At 39.5% G+C, this 25,298-nt stretch overlaps 1 protein-coding gene across 1 annotated transcript in view; it reads left to right on the top strand.

Moving 5' to 3' along the window:
• The window catches only part of agmo (alkylglycerol monooxygenase), a 49,637-nt gene extending 39,106 nt beyond the window's left edge, over positions 1–10,531 (top strand). The window contains exon 13 of the mRNA XM_080897638.1: positions 9,911–10,531. Within this exon, the coding sequence (XP_080753764.1) occupies positions 9,911–9,994 (84 nt within the window). The 3' untranslated portion in view covers positions 9,995–10,531. The remainder of the gene's footprint in view (positions 1–9,910) is intronic.
• Positions 10,532–25,298: the final 14,767 nt, after the last annotated feature.

Consider the following 25,298-nt stretch of genomic DNA (forward strand, 5'->3'; position numbering starts at 1 on the left):
TTACCCTTTGCGTCACCTATATTTCTGTGTTTGCAGTGTGGCTGGGTGGGTGGGGCATTTGCACTGTGATGTAACACATGGTTTTATGCTGTGTGGGCCTCTGGTTTTGCCTGAAGGCACAAGAAAACAGGCCACAGAGCAGATCGTAGACACTCTGTATCCCAGAGTAATTATGCAACTATTCTCTCAAAGACCACTAACAGCAATTCAAGAGGAGAGCTCATAAAAATTCACCTGCCAGGCTCAAACCAGTTTTTTGGTTTTAGTAAGAAATAAAAAAACAACAACTTTGTTTACAATTCGTTCCCCCCCCCCCCCCCCCCCCCCCCCCCCCCCTCCATTATTCTTGATAGCTGCAGATGGATGTAAAATTTTAAAAAGGCATCCAACTAAAATAATTTAAAAAAGCCAGAGATGCTTTTATTATGGTCTGCTTTTCTTTTCATTTACAGTGACTGAATGGTTTCCTTGTAATAAAAGAATTTAAGTAGTTTATTAGCTCATGCGGGTTTGACTCTTGAAGGAAAAATAAATCTGTGTAATGCCTTTGATTCCAAAACGTATACATGTAAAAAATGTTTTAAACCCTTTAGGATTTTCACTCTCCGTTCTCCTGCTGATACCACTTACCAATCTCTCAGATCCCTTTTCTGTCAGACTAAACGGGAAGATGAGGTGCTCCACAGCTAAATGAAGAGGTCACAACAATATTATTAAGTTCATGTCAAACACAAAGGCTTCGCCTCAACACACATTCGCTTTATCTTCAACAAATCACCATACTTGTCTTTAAAAATTACAGCTCACACCCCGGCTTTCCCACCATCCCAGCCATGAGTGAGCAGATAAGGCAGTCGGCGGTGAGAGGTTGCTGTGTTGTTTCCACTGGACAAAACTCAGGTGCGAGGGGTTAGCGGTCTCTTCTTTTGAAGCAGGAATGTGTGGTGGCAAGAGGCAGTGCTGAGGTTAACAGGCTTGTTTGGGCCTGTGGAAACTCTGCGAGCATGACATCATCTGAGAGCTCGCAGGAATGGAAAAGGAAAGGAAATCTCCTCCCAGAGAGAAAATGGAGGGATTTGAAAGAGAAATGCTGGGTAGGACTGTTCCATTGGAGTAAACAGCGGGGTGGTCGAGCATACACAGTGTGAAATATTATCACTCAATGTGCAGGGGATCGTGCCCGTCAAAGAGTAACCACTTGGTTTATGTTGTCAAACCACTTGCCAGGTAAAGTTATGGAAATCTAACAGAAAGTGGACCTTTGGGAGATTTCTAGGAATATTTAGTTTGGCTTTTGCGGGATCAGGTTTTCTGGTCTACAGTGGCTTTCTTTTAAATTTGTATTCCTATTTGTGCTTTAATTCATGGGTCATTCAGTTTGTGATATAGCTTCCGAGCCAGCGTGTGAACCTGACTGAACCTGACAAAAGCTCTTCTGGTGTGTGCACGTGGTTTCTCTCTATTCTAAAAGGCACCGAAAGCTGATTTCAGAGAACTTGAATGCCGGTTTCCAAAGAAGTCTGCTCGCAAATTCAAAACATTACAAATTATAAAAGGTTTAAAGTTCAGAATAAATTAAAGTTTTATACTGTAAAATGTTTCGATAGTGCTGAATGAAGGCTTAGCATATTAATTTAGCTATCTTTATCGCAGTGCAAGCTTTCATCACTCAGGACTCAATTTATTAATCTCTCTTTCGAGGCTACGTTCATTGGATTACTGGCTAACAATCACACGTCTGATTTTGTAGTAAAATTCTTTGTGGTGTATTTTTTTCCTTAGTAGTTCAAGCTACAGCTTTTTGCCTGAAGTGAGCTGGAAAATGTCTCCTTCTGCCAGGATTTGTGAGCAGTGGGGGGGTTTCAAGTTTGGAAAGTCTTCAAATCTGAGGCTGTAAAAGTTTGAGTGGCTGCTATCAGAGAAGTGACCACAATAAGCACATTCTCTGCTGTCCGGTCACAAAACAAACTGCATGAACTGAGGCTCAATTAATATTTTCTACCCTGACAATTAAAAAGGTGTTTTAAAAAACAAAAAGGTCTGTTTGCCAACAGCATTTTTCTTCTTGGAACTTCATGTGGAACTTTCAGACTTTGTTTGAGTCCTTATCTACCACTTAAAGCCAAAATCTCCAATCCACATTTTAACACCTGCCACATGTTTCTCATGCTGGGGTCCAAACATTCAAGCATGCACCTGCACTTTTACAATCATATAATTGACATGGACCTGGTTTTGGCCACTCAAAATGTGACACATTGCACTACACAGGCAATGCTGACTGTGTGCAGCAGCTTGTTGATAATGTGGTTCATAGTAACAAAAACCAACCAAAATCTTGTTCCTTTCAATGAGCCATACTTTAATGATGAAGATGATAATAAATATAATAATAATAATAATAATACAGTATATTTTTTGTGACTGTCTTTCAACTTTTCTTTGGATACTAGCTGCTCCCTAACTCCAGTCAGCTCCTTGTACTCGATCATTTTCAAGGGATTTTTTTTTTATTTTTCATTCAAACATAAAAAGGCACCTAACTCAAACAAATTTCCAATTTTATCTTAAGGCTGTTGCTACATCACATTTGCCAAAGATAACAGTTGGGCAGTCGTAAAATAGCATTTTTTCAACAGCGTGATGATTCCCAAAGAGCTATTTAGATGAAAACTTGGCGTGTCGTTATGTGATGTGCAGCGTGTCCTTTAAGAACATGAGGAAATTGGGCAAATGGAGGAGAAAGACAGTGACGTGTCTTAAAAAATGTACAGCACATAAACGGTATCAGAAAGTTATGTCCTTAAGAAATTCAGCAGTTGCTGTGTACAGAAAAGACCTAATACAGGACCTGAAGTCTGTCTACTGCTTTGCCAAGGTCTCAGCAGTAGCCATAACAAGGCCACTTATCATTCTTAGATAGTTTTTGTTGGACAAATCCTTCTCTGTAAAGACGAAGGTCTTGAAGCTCTGAGACAGTGATTTACTTGCAAAGGTGACCAAACTCACTAATACTTTCCTAAAATGATGGACTTCTTCCTCTGCAGAAGCTAAAGCTTCATTTTTGCTTATGAAAACCAAATTATCATCTTTGCACGGACGTGTCTTACTGGCTCGTGGTAGATTTGTGTCCTTCTTTCATATTGCTGCCAAATTCCTTAATGTTATCTGTGCTGCTGATTTACGTGTTCTTTTGAAGAGGTCTGATTTTTGTTTCAGATTGCCATAGTTAAATAAACTTAAACTGGGCTGTAGATATTTGTAGAGAAGTTTTGCTGCTGTACCAGTGGTTTGGCTCAGGCCTGTAGAGATGCACTTGGCACCAAACTCCACAGTAGGAATGTACAACAGAGACTGTTTTAATTTTTATAAATGTCAGTGGGTGGATTATAGAAATCAGGGTAAAGATACACGTCTTAGAGGCCCTTGGAGGCTCATTCATGTGTACTTCTTCTTAGAGGAATGTATTGAGCTAATCCACAGTGGACCCAAACATCTTCTCTCGGCTTCATAAAAATACAAACAGGGGCTTCATTTTGCAAGAGCATAACCTCCTGTCTGCTCCATACACTGTTTTTGCTTTCATTTCCTTTTCTGGAGTTTTGCCAAATAGCTCGCCTTCTGCTTTCCTGCTGGCTAGTGTGCTCTTTAGCAATTAACCAGCCAATCTGGCCACCCAGGGAACCATGGTTAATACTGAGGTGATGACTTCTTCTCTTATTGAGGCTGAAGCGGTGCCAGGCTGCTGGACTCTGAAGTGTGCTGAAGAGATATGAAAGCTGGTGTCCTCTGGGTTTTCTCGTATGGTCTCAATGAGGCATAGTGGTCTGGATGAGTTGTAGCTGACCTTACATGTGACCTTCGAAGAGACACATGGTAGATGACTGCAGCTCTCCAGATGTGTAAAGTAAAACTTCTAAACAACTGTATCACTCTAAACTAGCATATCATCAGGCCACTTTGTGTTTTGCTACACTTCGCCATGCAGCCACTACTGTTTCACATGTGTTTTGTCTGGCTGTGTTGTGTGTGCGTGGGAGCGTAACGGCGATATTTCTCATGGCAGCGCTACAGAGTAGGCACTACACTCATTCTCTGGTGGGACGTTAAACTGCTCGGCGTATCCTTCCTGAGTCTGCTCAAACAACCAGCACAGAGACTGTATATCTGCTCATAATGAACAGACAGGAAGTCGTGTGTGTGTGTGTGTGTGTGTGTGTGTGTGTGTGTGTGTGTGTGTGTGTGTGTGTGTGTGTGTGTCTCTCTCTCTCTCCCTCTCTCTCTCTGTACACATGTTTTGTGTATATGTGCAGGTGTACTTGTGTGGGACTGTGCACAAAAAGCTACCTATGCTCATGTGTCCATACTTCTGTAGATGAAAATGGTGATTAGTTAACTTCCAAGTGTAAATTTCAAACTTCAACTATTATTTACCGCAAGTATGTACAGAGTAAACGCACTACTACAACTGTAAAATTATGTTAAAGCTGTAATGGAAAGTGTGTAAATATTAATAGAAAAAAAGATTTGGTGTTAAAAGAAATGGATAATTAAAACAAAAATCAGATAACACAGAGATGACAAAATGCAAAAACACTGGAACTAAGTGGATGATCTTAAACAAGAGGATATGAAAGAGTAACCTGGGGGGGGGGGATTATAAAGACGTCAATGTTTGGCATTTTAATTAGTTTTATTACTCATATATTTGGTAAAGGTACTTATGAACTGTATACAAAACCTGTGGGCTAATTGAACCCATGTGAGAGCAACTTTGAACGTTTTTCCTAGTCCCAGAATAGTCCCACCAGAATTTTTAATGGTTAAAGGTCACTGTTAATTTGCATCATTCCACACCATGTGAGCAAGTGACTATTTCCCCTTGATAAAAGTTTATATAAGACAGGCTAAAATCTATAATATTGTGCATGTGTATAATATGTGCACTCTGGTGACAGTGGCAGAGAAAAGGACATTAAAGAAACTGATGGACATTATGGACAATGCCAGGCATCCTCTGCACACGGCCATTAACAACCAGAAGAGTCTGTTCAGTGACAGGTTGCTTCTCCCAAAGACAAGAACTAACAGACTTAAAAACTCCTCTGTCCCACACGCCATCAGACTGTTTAACTCCTCCCTGAAGGGGAGAGGGAGGGGAAACAGGAGGACAAAGGAGGGGGGAACAACTAAGCTGTAGTGCCTCTTCACCTCACTGTGCAATACCTTTTGTGCGCATATATATATATATATATATATATATATATATATATATATATATATATATATATATAAAAAATATTCTGTAACTTCTGTCGGTGCTGTGCTTTTTTGGAAATCGAATTTCCCAGAGGAACCCACCCGAGGGATTAATAAAGTTCTATCTAATCTAATGTGTATATTTTATATACATGTATTTAAAAATAAAATGCAGTACATAAATTTGCACAATTTATAAAATCTTTCTTGCCAAAACCCCCGAAACTTAATTTCTCCCATGTTTTTGTTTGAAGTAAAGAATGCAGAAATTCGTGTAACAATATTCAGACTCTTCAAGATGCTTTTTCTGATCTTAGTGGGTGTTCGTGTCAATCTGAAACTCATGTTAATAATTTTTAACACTACATGAACCTCCAGTAATTAACACCTCACCAGTGAACTAATCAGAGACCTGTGTCTGCATTTCTGTTTATTAACAAATGCTATCAAATGTGGCGTAGTTGCGTTAGAGCGCTGGTACGTGGCAAGCAGCACAGAGTTGCTATATAAACTTAAAATTAACCAAATTGTTATAACAAATCAAACAGAATGCAAACTGTAATTTCATTTCTCTCAAGTCTTTAGAAATGTGGCGTTTGGATTATTAACAAGAATTTTATATAGTTTATTTTCACCAGTTCAGCAATGTCCTGATGTAGCACGCTACACCCACACAGGCAGTTTCAAACAAAAAAAGCTCCGAATAATTTTCCGATGCAGTTCAGTCCAGGTCTGGTGGACTGTAGGCAGCCATATGGAGAGGGAGCTCTGGAAACATCCCATTACAGGTCATATATCACACGTCTGACAGCAGCCATTCTGCCTTGTTTTCATTTCAATCACGAGTGCAGCTGCATTGGAGAACAGCAAGACTCCGCCATGTTAACCCACTGAAGGCTGGAAGGTTGTTACTGTTATTGTTAGAGGACACTAAGGCGCACCCTGGGGTGTCTAATGTCTCCTTCATGCTTAATATCCATCAGCGGCACCCAAAATGACCCAGCTCAATATGGTGTTGGATGAGTGTGGTTCTCAAGGCCAATACATGTGTGGGAACTGGTCACATTGAAGCGACATTTCACTGAGAGTAAAGCACTAAAATGTTATCCAGGCAGAGATAATTGTTTACTTACAGTAAAGTTGGTTAATCGTGATTAAATGTAGCTTGAAAGAGACACACAATAGGTGTTGCAAGTCTTTAGATGTCAACTAATCTATATGTTTATGCAGACTTGAAATTTATACAAAGAGCCGCCATGCTTCATTTCATCCCTATTTTAGTTTTGTAGTTTTTGAATTTTTAAGCTATTGCCAAAAACAAGTTCTAGCTTAGCCAAGTGAAGAAAACAGTTTTTCAATGAATGCAGTTACATTTCAGGGAGATGCATTTTTATTATTTATCTGATCTCATTGATAATTTAGGTAAACAAAAACATGACATGACAAATGTCTATTTTTGTAACACGGTGCAGTTTATACAAATCAGAAACTACAGCTGAGCATCCTTATTAAGAATATTTAAACATTACCACTATACTACATAACATATTCGACTACGATAGAGTATTACTAGACTATTTTTTGGTATCTAATAAACTGGCATCTTGAAGTAACTGAGCTGCTTTTGAGCAAAACATGTGGTGTGCATCAATTTCTTAGTGGAGCTTGGAGCGTGACTACTTTCTAACCAGACTGGTATTGAAATGGAATAAGCAAAGGTAAACAAAGAAACAAGAAAAAACCTACAGAACCACATGTTAGTGGCTCCTTGAAGCACTACCCTTAACTAAGTGCTTTCTGCCCCAAACTGAGTGAGTGTGAGTCGATCTGCTGAGATGTCTACTTTGGGAGTCAGTGGTGTCTGGCCGTAGTGCTTATTTGTAGATGATCAAACCTGCTTCCTTCCACTATGTAATCTGTCCCACATGGATTTCCTACAGACTCTATATACATGTAGCATAGTGGCTCAAACGGAGAGATGGGAACAGGGAAAAATTGGTGCCCTCAACATGCGGCTTTGATAGAAACCTCTGTCATGTTTCGGTCCTTAGTTTGAGTGAAATGTGATTTGCGAGGTTCTGCCAATTCTGCATACTGCTCTCGATCTCAATCCATCTTAGACAAACACAATGCAGCTTTACGGATTTGTAATCTTCCATCTGTTTTTCCTTCTGGGAGTTGTTGAAACTATTGAAATACCTCTACCCAATATTTTGCAGAGGCAGATCGCTGATTTAAAATTTGAGTTTCTACATGATTCTCAAGCCTTATCAAAAACACACTGAACCTAACTGAAAACATCTCACTTAGTGATAGTTTGTCTATAGCATGTTTTTGTCGAAGTGTTGTTATCAGAAAGTGTTTTCTTACAACTTACCAAAATGTGTGTTGTGTTCCTGTTTTGCTAATCTTACCAGACAGCTGATCAGTGTTTGTATATCCGAGGTGAACTACGCTGATCAAAATGCTCACATTAAAAATAAGTATCTGCAGTTTCAAGGAGGTTTTCCTCTGACTTACATTCAGATATTTTTATCAGTTACTCAACTTTATGAAGATAGATATTATAATTAACAGTAACACTTCATTATTATTATTTTTTTTGAGTCAGTGACCAATTATTTCTCTTAATTACGTTTTAATGAACTAAATAGAACTAATATTACCAGTGCATTATAAAAAGTTAGTCTTAGGTTCTTAAAAAAATTATAATACCCTTCTTTACAAATGTTCTCCAGAGTAAATCATTCAATTCAAAGTTGTTTGTATGAATGTAGGTATGTTTTTATTTCAGTAGTACTACTCATAAATGTATCAGCAGCATTTTAATGTTAGATGGCAAAACTACAGGTATTTTTATCTACTTTATATACTGTTAGATGGTTTAATCTGTTTGTGTCAAAACACGTTTTGTAGAAAACCCTTGGTGGTGTAGCTGCCAATTAAATGTAGTGTGGAAAAAGTTTGATACCTTCCCTTCAAATCTATTTTCTTTTATACTGCTTCCCATAGGCACTTGTAATATATATATATATATATATATATATATATATATATATATATATATATATATATATATATATATATATATATATATATATATATATATATATATATACATACATACATACATACATACATACATACACACACACACACACACACACACACACACACACACACACACGATTTTTTTTTTTTTTTTAAAGTGTATATAAGTACTGGTGTTCAGTGTTACAATCAACGTCATTTGAAAAATGAATGAGACTTTGGTTTGATTCTATCATCACATTCCGAGTTCCTTCTTTGCTTTTGTTTCATCCAGTGGTTCTCAGAGCAGGTAGCGAGAGGTGGAAAAGCAGAGAGAGGTCTGTGCTGTATGTCCTCTCTCTGTCTCTGAGGAGAACAGCTGTCGTGTCCAGGAAGAAATTGGGCTTTTTTTTCCCTATTGGCCTTTTTTGCCTATGATGGACAACGGTCTGATTTTGGCTTGAGTTGTAATGTAGGATGCAGTTTATGAGCCAGAACCCAGTGAGGAGTGGAGGCAAGGGCTGTTTTGGGCAAAGCCCCCCTTCGTTCTCTCTGAATAGCAAGGTTCCCTATGGCTGTGACCCTTGTGACCCTGTTGTGAGAGCATCGGGGGAGAAGCCCTGCTTCTTAACCTCTAAGCCTACTTTCTGCATCATCCTGAGACTGGCTGCATCTGAGGTGTCTGTTTTCTTTCAGTTGCAGCATTGCTTTCACAGTTTAACATCATGTTGTAATAGAAATTTTTTTTTTTATCTATTTTTTTAACTCTTGTGACAGCACAACATTTTATAGGCTACACTTAAGCTTTGTAAATTAAAGAGCATGTATACATACAAAAGTGAGCAAATATACAGCTTATAGTACTTTCAGTGCTCAAATAGTTCTAAGTGGAGGAGACTTTTTTTGTAGCTTATAAACCAAATGAAGAAAACATTTACATAACATACAACATATTCTCTGTATATTGTCAAGCACCTATAAAATTGTATTACCACTATATTACAAATAAATTAGTTTTCATTCCAAGACCATCATGCCCTATAACTTGTATACATAAACTCAATCCATCCACTAGCGATAACCACATCTTGATCCCAGTCACGTAAAATGTTGCTGTTCTTTGAGGCACAAGAGTTCTGTTGGGCACAATTGTTAATCAAATTTGAATGCGAAAGTTATCAAATGTAAACATTTTCTTAGTCTTACATGATATTAATCACAACAATGGAGTTGTTTTGCAACAAGCTTTGCAGTCTTGTGGCCTGAAAGTGCGACCATATCAATAGTTCACAATTTAAAAAAATTGATCAATGACATAATCTCCCTAAATCATTTGTTACATCCATTTATGTAAATAGAAAGTCAGACTGTGAGCTCAGGAAGTTTTACAGAGTTGTTTTCTAGTCAAAGTTTGAACAGATTTCACTGTGATTTTGATAACACAGCGCTGCAGTTGCAAGTTTTTAGATTTTTAGTTTGTTTTTTAATTTTATCTCCCAGTAATGTTGGTGGTAATGGTAATCTTAACACAAGTATTAACAAACTGCGGTAGTTGTCATTTTGAATGAAATGGATCAACTCGAGTCTTCTGATCCTAACCACCTCTGTCAAACTTGTCCAGGCCTTTGTCTCCCTCTCTCTGCTGTACTGGGCTCTGCACAGCATCGTCTCTCAGCTGCTCGGCATCAAGAAGAAGGCTAACTGATCCAGCTGAAGATGGCACAAAGTGATGGATGGAAAACCTTTGGCATTGTCATTGCTGAAATAATTTCCATATTATCATGATTTTAATCATTTTAAACACTGTGCATCACTTTATGTAGTACTGATATATATATATGTTCAAGATAAAACTATTTTTTGCTTGATTAATTTTTACAAAATTTTATAAGTAACTTCAAGGTTCATCTTAAAGGTTTTTGTCATGTAAAACTGTCACAACCCAAGGCAAGGTGCTCACCATATGTTTTTGTTCTCCAAAACAACTCGTTCTGTTTAATGAAGTCATATTTTTTGCGTTTGCTTAAAATGTGTTCAAGTGGTGCTGCAGTAACTAACTCGCTTAATTTCAAAATAGTCACGTTTATTTTCTGTTGTTTCACATCAGTTACTATGCAACTATATATACTTTTTTAAAACAAATGTTCTCATTGATGAATGTTAATCTTGCATCTGAGTTTCAGTTTTTTGCACAACATTTCACAGTGTTTTTTTTTCTTTGCTCAATTAAATAAAGCATTGTAATTTTTTGCCTTATGTAAGACTCCTTTAATGTCTTAAAGATTCTAGAGGGTGTGCAGCTTGTCAGATTCAACTTAGTTTTGAAACATCAGATTAGTCATGTGAATTATTCTTCCCAACCTCCAGATCTTGTGTGGGAGTGACAAACAGTCCACAGCAGATGGTGCTGTCATCACTCATAGTTGGTTTCTTTTCAATCAAACATCTTGTTCTCAAGAGACACCTGCTCAGCCTTTTAACATTAAGGCATTTATCAAAAGCTTGAGGTTGAGTAAAGGAAAACAATCCTGATCAAAGAAAGCAACCACCTTATCGGAGTGCTTGTTTGATTTAAGACAAAAAAACCCCACATCAGTACAACATTTTCGGCATGGAAATTCAATTTTTTTTTTCATCTGGCTGCTGCTTAAGCTTCATAAGTCACCTTAAAGCCAGAGTCATGAAAGTATCTGGTGATCCAAATGAAAAGTGTGCATTTAAATTAATGTTGAATGAAAGCTGAAGGAGCAAAAGCTAGAAAAAAGGAAAAAATTAGAAAAAGGAAAAAGCGTAAGTGTATGGGAGTCTGACAAGAGCCATATAGTGATGGTTAGATGAGTGGGTCAGAGCTACCCCACAATGGTAGCTCTTGTGAGGTGTTCCTGGTCTGCAGTGGTCAGTATCTATCAAAGGGACCAAGGTAGAAAAAGTGGTAAATCAGCAATCGGTCTTGAGCAGCCAAGGCTCACTGAAGCACGTGTTGAGCAAAGGCTGGCCCATGTGGTGTGATCTTACAGACCAGCTACTGTAGCTCTAATTGCTGAAAAATTTGGGGGGCCTCCATGGTTCTTGTTTCTCTAGCAGATCTCACAGATGCTCGATTAGATTAAGAGCTGAGAGAGCAGGGAAGGGCGACAGGTAAGTGAAGAGAGCGATGCTGGAGTATCGTGAGAGACTGTGAGATCTCTGCATCATTGAACATGGCGCACCACTGAAAACATTTTAGCTACTAATGTTTTTTTCTGCAAGATTATTCATTGAAGGCTTTTAAGGCAACAACAGGAATTACAGTGGCTTGCAAAAGTATTCGGCCCCCTTGAACTTTTCCACATTTTGTCACATTACAGACACAAACATGAATCAATTTTATTGGAATTCCACATGAAAGACCAATACAAAGTGGTGTACACGTGAGAAGTGGAACGAAAATCATACATGATTCCAAACAAACCGTGACACTTGGACACTATTTTGAGTGTGTTGTTTTTGCGAAACCATGTAACAATGTAACTGTATTCGAAACAAAGCCAGCTTCATCACACAACAGCAACGTAGTGGACATGTTGCCATCCAAAAAAAAGAAAAAAAAAAAACCCTTTCCATCTTTGACGCACGCCTGGCCATCCTCAAAATCCTCCATAAAGATTTTCAGGCATTACGCCTGCAGCAGGTGGAAACATTCAGGTCTGTGAAATTCCTCACTGAGGGTACGGCCCAGATTTCAGAAGAAATTTTTTTTTTTTTTTTTAATCTAAGAAACTGTCATCGAGCACCACATGAAGGACAACTTGGTGTTTTCATGAGTACCAGAGAAGGCAGAAGAGGACCCCAAAACAACAGCGAGTCATTTCATCCAGACTCACCTCAAACTTCGGAATATGTAGTTAAAAACATCAGCTTCCATCGTGTCCATTGTTTGGGAGGTTGACGAGCTGATGCACGCAGAAACAGACCAATTGTGGCTAAATTTGAACACTTTAAACAAAAAGAGCTGGTGAAGAACTGTGGCTGGGAGCCTGTAGGAACGGACTTCAGTTTCAATGACTGGTTTCCCAAAGAGATCCTAGTGCAACACAAGGTCCTGTTCCCAATCCAAGATAAGTTTATTCCAGGAGGCTCCTGACTTGTCATCACTACCATCGCGCCATGGCTGTGCCGAGTCAGGTGAAAAAACAATGAAGATTTTGATGTTGTTATTTTTCTTAAGTCACTCAAAATGGTTCTTGGGTGGCTGCACCACCTTATTCCCTTTGTCACCTTTCACATCTCTTCTTGTCTTCTTCTGTACTCAGCATAATTTATGCTATGTCTCCAGTGCTACAATTTACCACATAAACATATGGAAGTCATACAGCCATACCAAAAACACACACATCAATATACACAACAGACATACACAACCATAAACACACCAACATACAGCCATACAGCACCAAGCAGGACAGACAAGATCTGCAAAGGGTGGTGCGCTCGGCAGAACGCATCATTCAATCAGAGCTCCCTGACCTGCTGTCCATCTACACCAAGCGGTGCAAGTCCAAAGCTAGGAAGATTATGATGGACCTCTCCCATCCCAACAATGGACTCTTCTCACTGTTGAGGTCTGGGAAGCGCTTCCGCTCCCTTAAGGCCAAAACAGAGAGAATGAGGAGGAGCTTCTTCCCCCAGGCTATTCGGGCCCTGAACCAGGTGTAGGACTGGACTCTCCCAAACACGTCACTATAAGACTGGACTCTCACACACGTCACCACACGCACCACCACACATTTCCTATAATCCTATAATTCCTATAATTTATAATCCTTATCTTTATAATCTCTTCTGCTATTTGCACATTCTTTACTGTAAATTCCTAAGTTAATTTGTAAATTTTTGTAGTAAATTGTAAATATTGTAAAACTTTTCTTCTGTCATTTAATGGTCGGGCATTGTACAGCTACAAGCATTTCACCCCCATGTCATACTGTGTATGGTTGTGTGTGTGTGACAAATAAAATTTGAATTTGAATTTGAATTTGAATACAAGACAGACAGACACACACCTCTTTAGTAAACATTCAATAGTCTAAACATGACCATAGTGAGGTTTGTCACTACTAATCTACAGTATCTCACAAAAGTGACTACACCCCTCCCATCTTTTCATGGGACAACATTAAAGATTTGGCACTTTGATACAATGTAAAGTAGTCAGTGTACGGCTTGTATAACAGCATAAATTTACTGTCACCTCAAAATAACTCAACATACAGCCATCAATGTCTAAACCACTGGCAACCAAAGTGAGTGAAAATGTCCAAACTGTGCCCAAAGTGTCAATATTTTGTGCAGCAACAATTATTTTTCAACACTGCCTCAACTCTGTTGGGCATGGAGTTCACTAGAGCTTCACAGGTTGCCACTGGAATCCTCTTCCACTCCTCCATGATGACATCATGGAGCTGGTGGATGTTCGAGACCTTGCGCTCCTCCACCTTCCATTTGAGAGTGCCTCACAGATGGTCAATAGGGTTTAAGTCTGGAGACATGCTTGGCCAGTCAAGTACCTTTACCCTCAGTTCATTAAAGCATGTTTGGGGTTGTTATCATGTTGGAATACTGTCCTGTGGCCCAGTTTCTGAAGAGACGGGATCATGCTCTCCTTCAGTGTGTCTTAGCCATATTACTGTATGTCTTGATGCATGCTCAATCATCCAGGTAAGTAAATCCCAAAAAAGTTGATTCTGTTCATGTGCATGTAGGATTTTCAATGGGAGAAACGTTTAACCACTCATCCAAGTGACTTCTTCAGTCCCAGCGGACTGCAGGTTTCTCCAACCTTATAAACAGTACATTTGCACAATTTAAACCAGCCCACTGAAGCCGAGGAGTGTTGCCCCATAGCAACAGAGAACGACCTCTCTGAGAGGTAGGATTTAAACCAAGTTAAAACCGTACCTTTGAGACCAACAACATGTTCCAATCTTGATAGAAGAATGTTGTGGTTAACCGTGTCAAAAACAGCAGTCAAGTCAAGTAAAACTAAAACCAAAGCCAAAGTCATAGCCAAAGTAACCATAGTAATAGCCAAAGTCAACAGTTAAGAGAAGATCATTAAAAACTCTAAGTAAGGCTGTCTCTGCGCTGTGGCGAGGTTTAAAACTAGACTGAAACTTTTCATTAATACCATTTGCATCTAAAAAGGCTTGAAGTTGTTTTAGAACTACCTTTTCCAAAATATTTTGGAATTAAAAGGGAGTTTGGAGATGGGCCTGTAGTTAGTGAGACCATTAGGGTCAAGATTTTTTTTTCATAATAGGTTGCACAACAGCATGCTTAAAGACAGACGGTACACAACCTGATGACAATGATGCATTCAGCAGAAATAAGATACAAGGACAAATAATATGTAAAGCTTCCTTAACGAAACGACAAGGAAGAATATCGTGTAGGGAACCAGAGATTTTGAGATGATCAATTATATCTTTTAAAGCAGAATAAGACACTGGATGGCTGCAAACTTTCTGCTTTTTAATTCAGATAAAACTGAGGTTATTGTACTCGGTCCTGAAAATCTTAGAAATATGGTATCTAAGCAGATTCTTACTCTGGATGGCATTACCTTGGTGTCAGGGACCAAGCAGTAAAGCATAAAGGACACAGGTGGTTTTAATTAAAAAAAAAAACAAGGGGGGTTTTATTGACCCAAAAATATGAAAATAGATTTAACAAAGCCAAAACCTAAACAGGCAGACCAATAAAAGAGGTCAACTCAATAGACTAAACTCAAGATAATAATTAACAAAACCTCAAACAAAACCTATGAAAAACTGACGTGCTGAAATGACACACAGGGGAACTTAAATACTGGTTTAGCTAAACCAAATGACACACATGGGGGAAAACAAGATGGCTGCCGTATAACCAACTAATACAAAACAATTAAACAAACATGAAACACCCCCCAGGCAATGAAGCATGTGGTGCAATCCAATTAAGCTGTCAGTGGTACTTCAGGTCTCCCAGCCCTTTGCCACACCTTTTGCCAGACAAGAGGAGAAGCCAACCCCCAGGTAACTTAAACAAAGATGTATTAACATAACATAAAACAGAACTTTGACATTGCAAGGTTAATATGTGTGCACGCCATATAAACATTGGAAGGTGTGATGGAAAAATAAATACATTTAATAAAGAAACAATATTGAACAATAAGTAGAATATTTCAAAGTAGTGACTGTAAATTAAACTAAAGTGAATCAACGGGTGGTGAGGTGTGGAGCTTACCATGTGTGGCATGCCATCTCATACCTCCCCTCTTCAGAGCTCTCGCTGGAACAGCGAGAGAGCTAGTCAGCAGTAAGGTTCTCCTTGCCTGGTACGTGGTGGACAGTGAATCGGAATGGCTGTAAGGCCAGGTACCAGCGGGTAATTCGCCCATTTGTGTCCTTCATCTGCTCAAGCCACTGGAGTGCTTTGTGATCAGTTTCCAAGGTGAAGTCTCTTCCCAGTAGATAGTAGCGGAAGGAGTCCAGGGCCCACTTGATTGCTAAGGTCTCCTTCTCTACTGTGGAATACCGAACTTCCCGTGGAAACAGTTTCCGGCTGATGTAAGCCACTGGATGGCGGCCTTCCATGGTTTCCTGAAAGAGGACAGCTCCCAGGCCCCGATCTGAAGCATCAGTCTGTAATATGAACGGTTCATCAAAGTTGGGACTGTACAAAACCGGTTGCTTACTTAGTGACTGTTGTATGTCATGAAATGCTGCCACTGCCTCCTCTGTCCACTGGATGTGATTGGGGGAACGTGATCCCGTCAGGTCTGTGAGCAGAGCTGCCCTGTTGGAGAACTGAGGGATGAAACGACGGTAGAAACCTGCCATGCCCAAAAAGGATCTCAGCTGCTTCCTTGTTTGGGGCAGGGGGGCTGATTCCATGGCCTCGATTTTGCTGACCTGTGGCCTGATAACCCCCTTGCCGATGACATGCCCCAGGTATTCTGTCTCAGCAGCGGCGAAAACACACTTTGACGGATTCACCGTAACCCAGCTGAGTGCAGGTGGTCCAGAACAGTTCGCAGGTGTTCCACATGCTCCTCCCAGGTGTTGTGTGGATAACAATATCATCCAAGTAAGCAGCAGCAAAGTCAGCGCAGTCATGTAATGCCTGATCCATTAGCCGTTGGAAAGTTGCTGGAGCTCCATGTAGTCCAAATGGCAAGACTGTAAATTGGAAAAGCCCCCATGGTGTTCTGAATGCTGTGAACTCTCTGGACCGTTGAGTGAGTGGGACCTGCCAGTAACCCTTACACAGATCTATTGTGGTCAGGTACCTTGCTTTTCCCAGACGTTCAAGTAGATCATCAATTCTTGGTGTCGGGTAGGAGTCAAACATGGATATGGAGTTCAGGTACCTGAAATCAATGCAGAACCTCATACTCTCATCCTTTTTGGGTACCAAGACCACAGGGTTGCACCATTCACTCTTAGATCTTTTGATGATCCCTAGGGATAACATCAAATCAATTTCCTTCTTCAATGAAGGCAACAGACGTTCCGGGATCCTGTAACTTAATCGTCTCACAGAGGCACCTTCTCGTACCACAATATCATGTTCGACAATGTCAGTTCTCCCCGGATTCTCTTGAAAGACTGCTGATTTACACATTTCTCTCACATGCTGCTGCTTGTCCTCTGGGAGATGGCTGAGATCATAATCCAGAGAGCCAGCAGGTGGTAGATATTGCTCATCTGCTTCATCTTCTTCAGGCACTCGCCGTAGGAGCATTGCATCTGCCTTGTGTTCAATACGCTCCACCCACTCCTTCAGAAGGTTTATATGCAAGACCTTGCTGGAGCGCAACTGCCCTGGGGTGGACACCTCATATGTGGTGGGTCCCAGCTTCCTCATGACTTCAAATGGCCCCTGCCACTTTGCCAACAATTTGTTGTTGTCACTGGGGAGGAGCACGAGCACCTTTTGTCCTGGCTCAAACGCACGCTGACTAGCAGATTTATCATACCAAGACTTCTGCTGCTGCTGGGCCTCCACCATATGTGATTGAGCAAGTTCACTCATTTTCTCCAACCGTTCTCTCATCTGAATGACATAAGACAAAATGTTCTTGGGTCCCTCCTCCGCCTTGTCTCCCTCCCAGATCTCCTTTAACAGAGTTGGAGGGCCACGAACCTCATAACCATACAACAGCTCAAAAGGGGAAAAACCTGTGGAGGCTTGGGGGACTTCTCTATAAGCAAAGAGTAGATATGGCAGCCATTGATCCCAATCGTTACCACTGTCGTTGACAAACTTCCTGAGCATCTGTTTCAATGTCTGGTTAAACCGTTCTGTCAGCCCATCAGTTTGAGGGTGGTATGGTGAAGTTCTCAGACTCCGGATACCCAACAACTGATAAACTTGCTTTAACAAAGTAGACATGAAGTTAGTGCCTTGATCAGTTAGTATTTCTCGTGGAAACCCAACTCTTGCAAAGAACTGCACTAAACAAAATGCAATGGGCTTGGCCTTTATAGATTTTAAAGGGAACACCTCAGGATATTTTGTGGCATAATCTGTTACAACAAGCATGTAACGATTTCCTGCTTTGCTCCTCCCAACAGGCCCTACAATATCCATTCCAAGATGCTCAAAAGGAGTGCCGATGACAGGGAGAGGTTGGAGTGGAGCTCTATGGGGGATTTTAGCAGATGTTATCTGACACTGTGGGCAACTTTTACAAAACTGAGCCACATCTTTGCTAAGACCGGGCCAGTAGAAATGATGTTTGATGCGAGCTGTGGTCTTGTGTTTACCAAGGTGGCCAGCCCACGGAATAGAATGCCCTAAGGTGAGAATGGCGTTTCTAACCTTCTGGGGAACCACCAGCTGCAGCACCGACCCCTGCTGACAATAGAGAATGTCATTTTGCAAGATGTACTCACTGTTAACCTGCTCCACTCCAGGTTCCTTTTCTTTGGCCTTCCGGAAAAGAGATATTAAAGATTGATCAGATTTTTGGAGTTCAGCGATTTCAGTTGGAATATTAAACCCTAGGGGTGACTGTGTTGGCTCAGCGTCTGTTAGTGTATCCACAGGTGAAAATTTGAATTTCTCCTGCCTTCTTTGTCTGCGGGTCTTCCGTGGCTTCACTACAGTTATCTCAAACTCCTCATTAAAAAAAGGAAGGGCACTCAGGGTCTCAGAGTGGGTACTGACTTGCTTAGCCTGAGCTCTGGTAACGGCTACATTGCACTCCTCAGTCTGCTCAGACTCCAACAAATCAAAAAGCACAGGAAGGTCACGCCCTAACACAGCAGAGTAAGGCAAACTGTTCACAACACCCACATTCAGCAGACACATCTGGTCCTGAACTTTAATGTAGATGTCAGCTGTCGGATATCTTTTCTCATCTCCATGGACACAACAGATTGAAATTGTATCACTGGTGCGAACAATATTAGGTGGGGCAAAATCTGAGTGAATAAGAGACCGAGAACTGCCAGAGTTAAGAAGGGCATTGAGTAGAACCCCATTCACTTCAATCTGACTCATTTTGATGGATTTGTCACTCTCCTACTCATGATCAGCATTAGAACGGGGGGCAAAGCACATTTGCACCATTTTAACAGAATTTCTTGGGAACATAGGTTTTGTATGGCCCTCAAATCCACAAAGATAACAAATGAGCTTCTTACCGGAGGCCTTTGGTGGTCTAGTGGTAGACTGAGGGGTCTTACTGGTGCTTGTATTTGCTGAATCCAGATGGTTTTGTTGAGGTATCTTCCGGGTGTCCCTCGATGCCTTCCATGCATTATGGCTCCATGCTTGGCCCCTCTTTCTGGCAGCAACAAAAACATCAGCTAACCGAGCCGCTTCCATTGCTGAACCAGGGTTGTGTAAAGAAACAATATGGAACAATAAGTAGAATATTTTAAAGTAGTGACTGTAAATTAAACTAAAGTGAATCAATGGGTGGTGAGGTGTGGAGCTTACCATGTGTGGCATGCCATCACACTTGGCCTCCAGTAACACTGTGAGGAACCTTGGAGTCATTTTTTACCAAGACATGTCCTTCAACGCACATATTAAACAAATATGTAAGACTGCTTTCTTCCATTTGCGCAACATCTCTAAAATTAGAAATATCCTGTCTCAGAGTGATGCTGAAAAACTAGTTTATGCATTTATTACTTCCAGGCTGGACTACTGTAATTCATTATTATTAGGAAGTCCTAAAAACTCCCTAAAAAGTCTTCAGTTAATCCAAAATGCTGCAGCAAGAGTACTGACAGGGACTTATACAGCCGCATATCACCTAGCACGCAAGTGATCAGCATGGCTGAGGGAATGACATCAATGGAACATCAACAACAAGACTGCAAAAGGAAGCAATTAGGGACATCCGATCTACGAACTGAGCCACTGGAGCATCCGTATCTCACCTTCTATACAGACAGATATTCATACAGGGGAGGAAATTTGCTATGGAGAGATGTGGAACATCGGTACAAGGAAACATCACACAACCTGCCTTAGCTCAGATGGCAGAAATCGTGGCTCTCACCAAAGCTCTACAACTTTCAGAAGGAAAAAGAGTAAAACATCTATACAGACTCAGCAATTCATGTCAATGGACCACAATGGAGACAGTTTTTACAGCCAATATTCCAGTAAAACAGAAAGAACAATTGGAAGAACTGATACAAGCTGCCCAAGGGAAGTGGCAGTGAGGAAATACAAGGACATCAAATGAACCAAACATGGCGGGAAAAGGAAAAGTACCACCTTCTCTCTTCCACACTCTGTTCACCAGCATCTTGTTGTTTTTCTCCCTCTGCATCAGGTTTTCCTTCAGGTGTGACATCCATTATCACTGCATTCAGGGTTGCTGGATGACTGGTGTCCCCAGGTGTGCTGTCAGATTTAGGCAATCTAAAACAGTCAGGTAGTTCAGGGTAGAGTTTAAGCACAGTAGAAACTCCAGGAGTTGTAGTTGGCAGCCCAGTTCTTTGTGATGATGACTGTGATTTTTGGTCTTCCCCTTGTAACTTGCAGTCTGGATCTTGGATTCTTACTCGTCTTCCTTTTCCTCTTAGCATCCAGTAGCACATATCTATTGTCATCATGTGCTCTCGCTTTTTGTCAGTTTCCTTCCTCTTGGAGCCTCCTGATTTCCTTCCTTCTTCCTTCCTTTCTCAGTGTGCTTGCTCATATTCTTCATTAGCTTGTTTCTCTATTTGGAATATGGTTTCACTCCTGGGTATGTAATTTCTTGTTACATTTGGGCGATCGTGGCTCAAGAGTTGGGAGTTCGCCTTGTAATCGGAGGGTTGCCGGCTTGGACAGTCTCGGTCGTTGTGTCCTTGGGCAAGACACTTCACCCGTTGCCTACTGGTGGTGGTCAGAGGGCCCGGTGGCGCCAGTGTCCGGCAGCCTCGCCTCTGTCAGTGCGCCCCAGGGTGGCTGTGGCTACAATGTAGCTGCCATCACCAGTGTGTGAATGTGTGTGTGAATGGGTGGATGACTGGATATGTAAAGCGCTTTGGGGTCCTTAGGGACTAGTAAAGCGCTATATAAATACAGGCCATTTACCATTTGTTATCCAGTGTAGATCTTGCTTTCTTATCCTTTATACCATCCAGCATCCGGTTGTTGACATATTTCTCTAATTGATCCAAATTCTCCATTCTGGGTGAAATTGCAATGCTCGCCATTACATTTTTATTTAAATTCTCTTTTTATTGTTTTTGTTCAAGTTCCTCCCTTTTTCTTTTTTTCTATCTGGTTTTTGTTTTCTTCTAGGAACAAGGGCTCCCTTACTCCCAGGTCTAATTATTATTACGTCTTTCTTTTATTCTTTGAAACCGAAACCGAAATTCAACTTCACCAATGACTAAGAATTAGACACTCAATGTCTATTTTGAAACGATGACAAAGCAATGGTTTTCTCTTTTCCCAAAACTGCAAATATCAATTTTAACAATAAAATAATACTGAAAATAAAAACTGCAAACTTAATGATTTTAATTCAAAGCAAGCAAAATCACAGCTATTCAACCCAGCTGGTAATTAATTCAAAAAAGAAAAACACTGTATTAAACTAATAAAAGATGAGATCAACCATGCCAAAATTCAGCTTAGGAATTAACTCAAAAAGAATCTCTAACAAGACTTGATAAGAAATTAATCAAACATAATAAGATTTGATTTATCAATAAACGTAACAGTAATTATTTCAGAATCGAACAAAACAAATATGAGAATGAATTGAGGAATTGATTCACTCAGTTAACTATACATTAAACAGATAAGAGTCAATCAAAGAAAATTATACAGCATAAACAGAATAGCAGTTAATTTAGAACTGTTAACATTTATCAGTCCGACAAAAATCAAATATAAGATCAAATGTAAAAGCAAAAACTAACCCCAAGACTATTAACTTGTCACCAACTGATAATGAAAAATTAATCTCAAGATTAACTGCAAGGATCAGAAACATATACCGGAAATTCTATAGCTTTCAGCTGATTACAGACAGATAACAATATCAAATTAAACTGATCAATATTCAAAAACAGACACGAAAACAAATGCCAAACTTTATAGCTGTTTCCTGATGTCAGAAATCAATTTAAGGGAGAATCAGAATAGAAACCCAATTAGCGGTTAACTCTATAGCTGTTAACTGATAACAACAAATTGCAAATCAGTAGAAGGATCAAAAATTCAAAAAATAAACATAAAACAAATACCAGTTAATTCTTTTAGCTACTGACTGACGATAACAAACAAAAAATAAGAGTCAATTTAATATTTATCTTCAGAAACACCAAATTGTTTATCAAACAAAACCAAGTCAGACATTTCACATTTAACCATATCAGATAAAAACAAAACCGTAGGTCAATTTAGTATTTAAGGTTTCAAAATCATTAAACTGTTTATCAAACCATTTAGCCTAATGAGACGAAAGTTAAACTTTCTGGAGATTTTTACTGTGCTATGCAAAAAACAATCACACAGCATTTCATAAAAAGAATATCACATCAAAAAAAGCAGTTGTGGTAGTCTAATGCTTTGGGGCTGCTTTTATGCTTTGGTAACTGGGTGACTTGTCATAGTTTAACATAAAAAAATATATATATTTTTTTCTAAAACATTAGAAAATCCTTCAGGAGAATGTCTGGTCATCAATTTCTGCCCTGAATCTTTAGCACACTTGAGTTATAAGGCTGAGCAATGATCCAAAGCACCCCAAATCTCTCTAAGTTTCACTATTCTCCTCGTTCTCTTGTTTCTTGGGTTGAATGTTCCATTGCAGTTTGATATCAGTCAATCCTTGACTTGTTAGCTTGGCTCTTAGCTGTGATAGAATGGAAAGATAAGTAGGTTGCTCTTTCAGTTTTTGTTTGTTTGTTTGCTTTTTTTTTTTCCAGAAGCAAAAACAAGGATTTTACCTGCTGGAGGATCTGGGCATTAGTTGCAGAGTCACTTAAGTCAACATCAGTCACAAACTTCAGCTTCACTGTCGTCCTCAACTTTGCAACTTAGAAGGAGACATGTTGTTATAAAATAACAGTAAGTTTTGACAAATTGAGAAACAGGAGTTAGGGTTAGTCAGGACAAGTTTTCTTTATGTGTGTGTGTGTTATTGAACATTTACCTTGATGGCAAATGAAAACATATTTTATTGTACATATGTCGTCATCCCACACGTGGAGGTTATTCTCCACCACACAATGCTGGTTACCCGGAGGGTTATTTGGGCTGGAACTTCGCCAGTTTTTAAAGGAGCTCTGACTCTTGTCAGACCAGGTCCATGGCACTCGGTACAGACCGATCCAAATGTCATCACTGTTTGGTTTTAATGAACTGACCTCAGCGTTCTCCTCACTGTTTTCGATCACTGCCAAGTTCATGCTTAGTTTTATGCAGTGTTCTCGAGCAGAGGTCCAATTTTTTGTAGTAGAGATGTACATGTAGTTTTTCTTGTTTTGCTCTGTAACTGCAGCAGATAGAAAATGAACCAGTGAGGGGGAAACACATGAAGCAAGTGTTTAAGCATCCATGGCAGATGATAGATGTTCAATTTATTAGGGATATTAATCAGTTAGCATTGCAGTGAATGATTACAAGTTTTGGATAATCAATTTAATGTTTTCAAATAAGTTCAAACTTTTTGAGCTAAGGTTTTTCTTATATTTTATACAGCAAATCTTCAGTGATGCTTTCTGTCAAATCTGCCAGTGAAAAATGCAGGTGAAGTCAGTAGTCAGGTCAGTAGGTGAAATCCATGAATGAAAATATTTTCTTACCATTGTAGCAAGCAAAAGTTTTGTTTTCACCACAGTTTTTATCGTACCACTTTCCTCCAAGACCCATTATCACACAGGTTTCTTTTGCAAGATAATAATCTGGTTGAGTAGAGTCCCAGTTGTGGTAATCAATTTTGCTCGTTTCACCAGTTATTGCCCATCTCCAGGAGTTGGTGTCATTGCCTAACGTATTCTTCCAGGATTCAGGGTCATCCTGCAGTCCAATCCATGCCCAGTCGTAGGAAAAAGATGAATTTAGCCTGCTTATATCATCCATGCTTTCAATGGTGGCCAGGTCTGTGTACTTCTCTCTGCAGTATTGTTGAGCATCGTTCCAGCTAATTTTTTTGTCAACGTAGTAGTACTTACGAGGAGGGAACTTTGAGCAGGAGCAGAGACTAAATCCTTAACAATGATAATAGATAGTATAAGTAGTATTAGATTCCTCACAGTACACACAAGAAAAGGGTAAAACAAACATTAAAGATTCTTTTTGCCCTTATAATTTTTAAATTTTTTTTTTGACAGGCTACACAGGGTACCAGTCTACTACTATAAAAACTGCTAAAGGAGGGCAGTAACGTTGCAGTAATGACCAAATGTTATATGATCAATATTGAATTCAGTGTTTGCCATTATATTTGGGATTTAAGTATCTGCATACAGTTTTTGTAATAGAAAACATTTTTATTTTTAAACATATCCCAACAGCATATTTTACTTCGTTGCTGGGGTCATGAATGGGTCATAACTACTCGATTATCTGAAGATGAAACAATAATTCAAGTTTATTTCAACCGTGGCATATTTACCTTTTTAGTCAGAGCTTAGACACAATGTTAGAATTTAGCAACTCAGCGCTGAGTTGCTCCTGAAAGACTTGATTTTGGGCTCTTTTATGGATTCCAGTTCAAATAACAATGGGCAACACTGTAACACTGTCCTTCCAGTATATATCCTTCTGTGTGCATATTAAACAAATATATTGGACTGCTTTTTTGCATTTACACAATATCTGTTTGTGTATGCTCTGCAGCTCTCCATTGAAACAGACACATGGAGCAGAGCAGTTGCTCATAAAAGAGAGACGTGAAGTTCTTGTCCCTGAAAATTTATGAGTGAGAGTTGAGGAAGTGTCTGCATGGGAGTAGTTCATGTTATGCACAGTGTCAAAGGTATAGCTTTAGAAGATCATTTTTAGGGGTTTATATAATGCCTGGAAAAGGAGTATCAAGTTATTGTTTCACCTCTTTGCACCTCCTCAAAGTTTTAATAAAATGAAACATATAATTCTTTTTGACACACTGTTTTCATAATTGAATGTTTTTTATGGCTTCCTTTTCAACTTTACAATTCAAATCACACATTTCCATTATACAAATTTGGGATCTTACCAAAGAAGAGGAGAGTCAGTGTTGGGAAGCAGCCCATTTCTGATTTCACTGTAAAGAGAAGGAAATAGGTATAAATAAAACACCAACTTTAGAGCTTTTGCATTACTTTGCATTTGTTTCCAGTTTTCTCTGACTGACGTGTTAATCAGTTAAAGAATGACATAACATGCTTTTGAGAATGAGAATAAGCTCAGAAAATAATGACTTTAAAAGTTTACTTTGGGGATATGTTAAAAAAAAGAAGATTACTATTGTTAATAAATAAATATATATTCTTAGTGCTTATTTGCTGATTATATATTCTTTTATGTATTTTAAT

This window comes from Rhamphochromis sp. 'chilingali' (genome assembly GCF_963969265.1).
Source record: "Rhamphochromis sp. 'chilingali' genome assembly, chromosome: 11".
Classification (NCBI taxonomy): Eukaryota; Metazoa; Chordata; class Actinopteri; order Cichliformes; family Cichlidae; genus Rhamphochromis; species Rhamphochromis sp. 'chilingali'.